At 41.2% G+C, this 9,859-nt stretch overlaps 1 protein-coding gene across 1 annotated transcript in view; it reads right to left on the minus strand.

Annotated features, from left to right (window-relative positions):
• Nucleotides 1-6,298, minus strand: part of LOC109935974 (probable E3 ubiquitin-protein ligase HERC3) — a 48,861-nt gene extending 42,563 nt beyond the window's left edge. The window contains exons 1-4 of the mRNA XM_048615158.1: nt 5,995-6,298; nt 4,258-4,414; nt 3,643-3,719; nt 231-452 (exon numbers count right to left, since the gene is read on the minus strand). Of these exons, the coding sequence (XP_048471115.1) occupies nt 231-452; nt 3,643-3,719; nt 4,258-4,414; nt 5,995-6,175 (637 nt within the window). The 5' untranslated portion in view covers nt 6,176-6,298. The remainder of the gene's footprint in view (nt 1-230; nt 453-3,642; nt 3,720-4,257; nt 4,415-5,994) is intronic.
• Nucleotides 6,299-9,859: the final 3,561 nt, after the last annotated feature.

Genomic DNA, 9,859 nt, shown 5'->3' on the forward strand with positions numbered 1-9,859 from the left:
CCACACACAGTGCCACCTTAGGTACAAAGTACCTAGTTACACATCTTAGGTACTGAAATAGATTAGGTACAAAAATACAGAAATAAAGGAAAAGCTGAAAGTTCTATATTACAGTCCTTCATAGGATAAATTAGGGAAATAAAGAAATAAAGTTAAAAGATGATGCAAATTTTGTACGGAAATGGAGGTAAAGGAAAAGGAGGAGCAATAGTTTTTGTAATTGTTCTTACCCTCTGTATCCTTGAGTCCCAGCTGTCCGTGATTATTTCTTCCCCATCCAAACACCGCCCCAGAGAGAGACAGGGCGAAGCTGTGTTCTCCTCCTGCAGTGATCTGAGCGACTGGCATCCCAGGAAGAGATACCATCAACTCAGGAATGTGTTGACAAGCATCTTTTGTACCAAGACCGAGCTGGCCGTAAGTGTTCTGGCCCCAGGCAAAGAGTTGGCCATCTTTCAACAGAAAATAATTGAAAAAAATATACTTTTGGTTCCAGTACGTTTGAAATGATCGTGTATAACTCTTACAAGAAAACTGAAAAATAGAAAAACTGATTTCTACTTTAACCTATATTTTATAAAGTTCTAAATACGCATCAGATATTGAACGAACCATTATTCATACAGTCCCAAGGAAGGGTCACTCGACCCGAAACGTTAACTCTGATTTCTCTCCACAGACGCTGCCAGACCCGCTGAGCTTTTCCAGCAATTTCTATTTTTGTCTCCCATTTCTCATACCATCAGGTACCTCAATTACTGTTACCTCCTTGATATTGTAAACATCTTTGAATCAGAAGGTCAAGGGTCCAAGTCACACTCTGGTAGGTGATGACTGAAATTCAGTCTCTAAGGTTCAAGTTACTCATATCCAAATGTAGCAACACTGGTTCAGTGAATCTAGTCTCTGAATCAGGAAGGGTTGAATTTAGACCCCACCCCAAACAGCCCTAACAAATAGAGACCAGAGCACTAGCCCTGAATGATGGTCAGGTGTGGGTATTGGTGCCTAACTGTTGTGAATGGTTCCACCTATAGCTAATGAATAGATGGGACTATTTACCCTTTGAAGGTAAAAGAATAATGAGATAGGCAATGGAAACCACCTGGAGACTCTTCCTATATATATGGATCAAGAATCATGTATGTGGGACTTGAGTTAGGGTTCATGCAAGGGAAATCACATGATGGTAGGACATTATTGACTAATTCCTTTTGGCAATATAATAATATCAGGTCTTTTTCCAGACGTGAGCTCAAATCTCAATGTGTCAGTTTGAAAGTTTGAACTCCGATTTAAAACATCTGGAAATATAAACCTGTTTCTTCACTGTCTTCTGAAGTGGCCTTGCACGTTGTGCCAGATTGTTAATTCAGGCTACCTTTGGACGGCATTAACCAGCAATGCCTGAATCCCAAGCATAGAACAAATAGTTACACCTTCTCGAACTGAAGGCACAAAAGACAAAATAATTGGCTGCAAACTTTTGTGGTATATTACAAAAGAAAAAGACAGATCTGCATTCATATCACACCATCCACGATGACAGAGTAGCCCAAAGTGCTTAGTGACAATGAAGTATGATTGTAATGTCAGAGAAATGGATGCCAAAATGCACATACCAAACTTGCACAAACAGCTTGGTGTTAACCACCAACTAAGGTTTTTACAATGTTAATTGTGGGATTAACGTTCATCAGGATACTGGGTGTAACTCTGTGGCTTTTCTTTTAAATAGTGCAGTAAAATCTTTTATATTCACCCACACAGACAGATGGGATTTGCTCCAAGTTACAGCACCTCCAGCAACACAGCAAACCATCAGCACTACACTGGAGTCACAGCCTTCCAGAACTGAGATTTGAACACACAATCTTCTGATCAGAACCAATAGTCCTGATAATTTTGATCAGCTAAAAGAATTACTTAGTGGAAGGTGTTATCAAAAATGAATAACAGGCTCCTGCTCCTTCTCAGCTTGTCAACGAGATAAATATTAAGTAGAAATATAACATTTATATTCATGTAGTACACATGAATTACCTTGGCTCTGGCTGTCCTCAGTGCCAAATTGTGATTTAATTAAATGGAAATATCAAAGAATATGACAGCTACATATGACACTAAACTCAGACCTGGTTCACAACTAGAATGGATGTTATGTGTTTTTAATTGTATTTTACTTTAGATTGCATTACAATAATACAATGTTCCGAGATGGCAGAGAGAAATAGGCAGACATGCACATGGTGACAAATGAATAGAAGAATCCTTGGATTCCCAAACAGCATCAGATCAAGTCAGTCTTACATTTAAAATTAAAAATTGCTTTGACAAGATTAGGTTGGAAAGTAAATTGTGAAGAGGACATAAGGGGTCTGCAAATTAAGGGACATGGATGTGGGAAGTGAGTGGAAAAAAACTCTTCCAATTATGTTTAATGTAATAAGGACATTTCTACAAGGAGAGATTGATTTGTATGGAGCTGTATTTATTAGATTTTAGAAAGATAGTCGGGATCTAACTGAAACATATAAAATTCGAACAGCACCTAACTGACTTGAAAGGTTTCAGAAAAGATTTAGAAGGATGTTGCCCGGGTTGGAAGGTTTGAGCTATAGTGAGGGGCTATTTTCCCTGGAGCGTTGGAGGCTAAGGGGTAACCTTATAGAGGTTTATAAAATCATGAGGTTCATGGATAGGGTAAATGGACAAGGTCTTTTCTCCATGGTGGGGGAGTCAAAAACTAGAGGGCATAGGTTTAAGGTGAGAGGGGAAAGATATAAAGGGGACCTGAGGGACAACTTCATGCAGAGGGTGGTGCATGTATGGAATGAGCTGCCAGAGGAAGTGGTGGAGTCCGGTATGATTACAACATTTAAAAAGCTTCTGGTTGAGTATGGGAATAGGAAGATTTAATGGGATATGGGACAAATGCTGTTATATGGGTCTAGATTTATCTAGACTATCTGGTCAGCATGGATGAGTTGAGCCAAAGGGTCTTTTGGGGGTGGCATGGTGGCACAATGGTTAGCAGTGCTGCCTCACAGCACCAGGGACCCAGGTTCAATTCCAGCCTTGGGTGACTGTCTGTGTGGAGTTTGCACGTTCTCCCCACAACTGTGTGGGTTTCCTCTGTGTGCTCCGGTTTCCTCCTACTGTCCAAAGACATGCAGGTTAGGTGGATTGGCTATGCTAAATTGCCCATAGTGTCTGGGGTGGGATATGCAGGGATAGGGTACGGGGTGGGATGCTCTTCAGAGGGTCGGTGTGGACTCAATGGGCCAGATGGTCTGCTTCCACACTGTAGGGATTCTATGATTCTGTGCTTATAGATCTCTATAACTAGATGCAAGAAGGATATTTTCCCTGGTTAGGGGAGGTCAACTGAGATGAGGAAGGATTTCTTCACTCAATGTGTAATGAACTTGTAGAATTCTCTACCACAGAAGGCTGTAGATGCCAAGCTACTGAACATAATCAAGAAAGAGATAGATAAATTTGATAGCAATTAAAGGCATTAAGGGATATGGGGAGAAACTGGCAATTTGGCATTGAGATAGAGGATTAGCCATGATCATATTGGCTAATAACCTACTGCTGCTCCTAGCTTGTATGTAACAAGCATGCTTTTTTTTTTACCTTTTGTCAATGCCAGTGAGTGACTGTTTCCACAGGCCACTTGAATTATTTTTCTGGCACTCAAATCCTTAAGTAACCTAAATGTATAGGAACATAAGCATAATGAAACATCATTACTAAATTGTTCTCAGAAGTATATCATTTCACAAGAGGCTTTGTTGCAATTTTTTCAATGAAAGTTATTGTGTTAGTTAACATCAGACTTCAAAATGCAACCACCTGCACAAGCTTTTCTTTTGTCTCTGTATTGGCAAGGCAAACAAACGCAAAGACAACACAATTATATAGTTTATCAGAGCTTTATCACTGGATAAGCAGTTGCTGAATCCACCTAGCAGGTTTGGTTCAGCCAGTGGCACTCTTGCCTGGTCAATTTGCCCATTCAAGTCCCACTTTAGAAAGTTCAGCACATAACCAAAGCTGACATTTCAGCAGAGTCAGGCGCTGTCTTTTGAATGAGACAGGACAAATTTTTCCATGCACCTGCTGGCGGTCTGACAGTCAACTTCTATCAATGTTTTGCCAGTTTCTAATATTTAGCCAACTCAATTTACAACATGACAGTACAGAACAAAACAAAAATATAAAAGCCATCAGGCAGAATGTAACTCTTACTGTGGTTTCATAATTGAGAATGTTTCTGTTTTAGCTGCCGTTTTCCATGACTTAACCTTACTCTGAAAAAGACTTCCTGCTTTAGAAAGGAATAGGATGTGGGATGTTCCGCTATCGGCAAAGTGGATTTTCCGATCCTTGAAGTTAGAAAATTGGCCTACAGGGAAAGAATAAACACAGGATATTAATATTGAAGGGTACATTAACAAGATACCGTGGATGCTGTAAATCATAAACAAACAGAATATGCGGGAGAAACTCAGCAGGTCTGACAGCATCAGTGGAGAGACAAACAGTTAATATTTCATGTCCGAAATGATCTCTATTCTACAATCGCTATGTTGCTGGACTAATGATCCAGAGTCAAAATTGTAAGAATGTTGACTTTATTAAAATTTAGGGCTGCTCTTGTCTTTAACCAGTTTAACATTGTATTCCAAATTCACAGTTTCCACGGGTCTTGCTGAGGTGCAATATGGTACAGGAAGCTGCTCAAAAGGGGTAGTACGAAGAAATGCAGAGGTAATAGGGGAAGTAGAGTAAGGAGGATTGATACAGTCCTCTGTAGGAGCCAGAGCTCAGAACAACAAGGTGACAAGTGCCTGGGTCCTAATAGACTTCATCCTAGGGTCTTAAAATTGGTGGCGACTAAGATAGTTGAAGTTTGTTTCTTAGCAGCTCCGTGATGCAGAACACTGTGCTGTCAGGGCTGTTTCCCAGGATGTACACCGAGACAAATGTATGAATCCCAAAACATTAGGATGCAGGGACAACAAGTGTTTAAGAAACCTAAGATAATGTTATGATTTATTCATGAATGGAAATGAATGCAAAAATAAATTATGCTCCAGTTACAAACCATCAGAATGACTAAGGACAGCATTAAAATAACCTCGCTTCTGGTCAATTTATCTACGCCAATTGTAATAACATGGGGATTTAACAAATTATGAATCCCAATATTCGACTTAGTCCGTTAAACAGGTCCTTGCTAACGGTGCGTAGTATAAGGTCGATGCGCTGAAGATGTCTTTTCAGAACCGGGCCCCAGAGGTCGCTGCTGCAGCCGCCTCTGTGGCTGAGAAACGAAACCGAAACACATTAAAATCAAAGGGGAAAAGAAAACTGGTTTGGGGAGAGATTTGACGGGAACCGATACCGCACAGCTCTGGAAAAATCCAGACACTGTCATCCTGCATTATAATCAATAACCACATTGTAACTGATACCACACTGTAACCATATTTAGGACAAATGCAAAATAAATATAATTCCTGAGGCAACGCTATTTGAATGAATTATCAGACTGTAACAAGCGCCATACAATTCTTCATAAGAACTTATAATTAATAATACAGAATCTCTATTAAATATATAGTTAGCTACAGACTCTGCGTACTATTTACTTTGCAATATGTCAATCAGTGTTATGTATAATAATTTAATTTTAGACAATTCTCCTTCCCATTATAGACAGGATTGTAATATTTCTAAAAATCGAAGAAAACTGCGGATGCTGCAAATCAGAAACAAAAACAAATAATTGCTGGGAAAGCTCAGCAGGTCTGGCAGCATCTGTGCAGTGAAATCAAAGTTAACGTTTCGGGTCCTCAGAACTGTTCTGAGGAAGGGTCACCGGACCCAAACCGCTAACTTTGATTTCTCTGCACAGATTGCTGCCAAACCTGCCAAGCTTTTACAGCAACTTCAGTTTTTGCAATATTTCTGTCTCCTCACCTGATTTTGATTTTTGCTTCCGTCCGCAGGTTTTAGTATAAACTTTTCCATTTTCCAACACAAACACAGTGACTCCTTCCTGGCTGCAAACATGCTGAACCCTCTCTCCTTTGAGAATCTCCTCTGAATGTGAGCAGGGATTCAGTCCGCTCCCTGAGCCCAACTCCCCCCAACACAACATCCTCCCTCCTCTCTCTCTCGCTACCTGCTCAAACAACTGGGAATCGAGAGAGAGGGAAATAGTTCAACCCAGAGACGATCAGATGTAAGCGACACCTTTTGCTGAGGCTGCAGCAGCTCTAGTTTAAACCTTTGACAATCTCTCTCTCTCGGACGCACACACACAGAATATATTGATTTGTTTGGGGAATTCCCTGCCTTTAGCTCCGCCTCTGAGCCGTCAATGCGAACCAATGGCAACGAGAATTGCGTTGTTTTGGGACGTAACCTTTCTGCAATGTTGAGCGACTGTATTAAGTTTCCATTTCCGACTTATTTCCGTGTTTTTGAGCGCTGTTTGAATGATGAAAGGGAACCGAAAATGAAACCGAATCTGAAATCACGTCATTATCTAGACGTAAAGCTGGCGAATGAAAATCGATACTGAACATCAAAACAGATCCAATACAAACATTTAAGAGGAAACCACTCTGTTAGGATAACTGAGAGATAACTGTCGATGCTGGAGAATCGGAGATAACAAGGTCAGGCCAAGCAGCATCAGAGGAGCAGGAAGGCTGAAGGGTCTAGACCCGAAACGTCAGCTTTCCTGCTGCTCTGATGCTACTTGGCCTGCTGTGTTCATCCAGCTCTACACCTTGTTGTCTCTGTTAGGATAACTGACTGGTTTGAGCTATGAAGCAGGGCTTGTACTTTGCCGGTGTAGGACTTGACTCGCTTGTTCTCTGTTCATTGAACCAGAAAATCATAAAAGTCCTACCTGCTCAGAGGTATGAGACGTGCTGAGGGACACATTAAAGCATAAAGTAGCTGCCGCCAAGGTGCAGTGGGGAAAGACCACTTTCTGATGTCTTTCTGCTGACGTTATTTGAGGATCCGTTCAGTTATCGGATCCTCCCAGTACCTCAAATGCATGTAAATATCGTCTTATATGTGTAAGAGATGTCTTTGGTTTGTGTGGATTGAATCAAACTCCAAATGCGTATTTTAAAAACCCAGAGAATATATGGAGAATATATCCATGTTCTTTCCCTATAGCCCTGCAAAAACTTGTATTTCAAATGTGAGACACTTATTAGATCTCAACCTAAGTATTGTGTACAGTAGTTAGGACTACTATAAAGCAAAGATGTGTGCCCATTGCTTTGTTATCTATATCAACGATTTCGATGAGAATATACACAGCATGATTAGTAAGTTTGCAGATGACACTAAAATAGACGGTATTGTGGACATGAGGAAATTGCAGCAGGATCTTGATCAGCTGGGGAAGTGGGCTAAGAAATGGCAAATGTAGTTTAATATAGATAACTGTGAGGTGTTGTATTTTGGAAAGTCAAATCAAGGTAGGAGTTTCATGGTCAATGGTGGGTCCTTAAGGAGTGTAGTGGTACAGAGGGACCTTGGAGTTCAGGTGCACGGTTCTCTGGAAAGTAGAGTCACAGGTAGGCAGGGCAGTGAAGAAGGCTTTTGGCACACTGGCCTTCATCAGTCAGGGCATTGAGTACGCAAGTTGGGAAGTTATGTTTCAGTTGTACAGGGCATTGGTGAGGCCGCACTTGGAGTATTGTGTTCAGTTTTGGTCACCTTGCTTCAGGAATGATGTTATTAAACTGGAAAGAGTTCAGAAGAAATTTACAAGAATGTTGCCAGGACTAATGGACTGAGTTTTTTGGGAGAGGTTGGACAAGCTAGGACTTTTTCTTAGAGTGTAGGAGACTGAGGGGTGACCTTATTGAAGTGTATAAGGCATGGATTGGGTGAATGCACTCAGTCTTTTTCCCAGGGTTGGGGAATTGAGGACTAAAGGGCATCAGTTTAACGTAAGAGGGGAAAGAATACATGAGAACCTGAGGGGCAACTTTTTTACACAGAGGGTGGTACGCATATGGAATGAGCTGCCAGCAGAAGTGGTTGAGGCTGGTACATTAACAACATTTAAAAGACATTTGGAAGAATACATGGAGAGGAAAGCTTTAGAAGGATATGGGCCAAGTGCAGGGAAATGGGGTTAGTATGGATGTACACTATGGTCGGCATGGACCCTTTATTCTTTATTTTTCTTTATTCGACATTTTTTGGGCCGAAGGGCCTGTCTCCATGCTGTAGGACTCTATGAGACAGTGCCAAAGTGATTCCCAAGAATGTTCCCAGAGAAATAAAACAGGGAACTGCAGATGCTGTGCATCTGAAACAAAGCAAACAGAAATTGCTGGAGAAACTCAGAAGGTCTGGCATACTGGACTCAAAGGGTAACTCTGTTTTGTCTCCAGAGATCTTTCCAGACCTGCTGAGTTTCTCCAGCAATTTCTGCTTTTGTTTGTTTCAAAAATGATAAATTTCAGTTATGGGGACTGTCTTCCTTTGAGAGAAGAAGGCTGAGAGGAGATTTCTTAGAGGTTTTGAAAATGATGAGTGAGCTGGATAGAGTAGAGAGGGAGAAGCAGTTCCTGCTTGTAAAAGGAACAAGAACAAGAAGGCATAGATTTAAAGTGATGTGGAAATGAAGCAAGGATGCTCCGAGAATAAAATTGTTCACACAACGAGTGGTTAGGGTCTGCTATGCATTGTTTGGAAATGTGGTGGAAGTAGGTTTAACTGAGCCATTCAAGAAGGCTTTGGATGATTACTTGGATAGAAATTTGTTGGTATAGGGAAAAGGTAGGAGATTAGCACAAAGTAATGATGCTTTTTAATGAGCCAGTGCAGACACAATGAGCCAAATGGTCTCCTTCTGCATTGTCACAATTCTGTGATTCTTTATAAGAGTCATAAAATCCCTACACTGTGTAAACAGGCCCTTCAACCCAACAAGTCCACACACGACCATCAGAGCATTCCACCCAGACCCATCCCCCTATAACCCACTTAATCTACACATCCCCGAACATTATGGGCAATTTCCGATGGCCAATCCGCCTAACCTGCACATCTTTGGACTGTAGGATGAAACCAGAGCACCTGGAGGAAACCCACGCAGACACAGGGAGAATGTGCAAACTCCACATAGACAGTTGCCCAAGGTTGGAATTGAACCTGGGTTCCTGGCGATGTGAGGCAGCAGTGCTAACCACTGAGCCACCGTGCCACCCTTTGAAGTATTTATCCAATCTCCTTTTAAAAATGGAAGCCTAAACAATGTGCAGAATTTTACAAACCCCTGAATAGTGGTACAAGTGGTGTATACGATGGAGAACATAGGAACAGGAGTATGCCATTCAGCCCCTCAAACCTGTCCTGCCATGGCAGATCTTTGGATCATATCTGTTAATAACTTTACTAAACGAAAGCAATCTATCTCAGATTAACAACTGATCCTGTATCAACTGCCTTTTGTGGAACAGAGTTCCAAAACTTTATCACCCTTCGTGTGCAAAAGTGCTTCCTAAGACCTCTCCTGAACAGTCTGACACTAACTTTTACACTATCCACTTAGCTCTAGAACCCCCAACCAGTGCAAATAGTTTATCCTTATCTACCCTGTCTTTTCCAGTTAATATCTTGAAGACTTTGATCAGATCACCCCCTAAGCATCCAAATTCTAGAGAAAACCAGCCTAATCTGGATAATCTCTCTTCATAACTTGACCCTGAAGTTCATATATCATTGTTGTCAACCTATGATGTATTCCCTGTGGTGCCCAGACTAGCATCTCTAACAGTACAGCATTCCCTCACTATTACAC

Source organism: Rhincodon typus, chromosome 1 (genome assembly GCF_021869965.1).
Source record: "Rhincodon typus isolate 14 chromosome 1, sRhiTyp1.1, whole genome shotgun sequence".
Lineage (NCBI taxonomy): Eukaryota > Metazoa > Chordata > Chondrichthyes > Orectolobiformes > Rhincodontidae > Rhincodon > Rhincodon typus.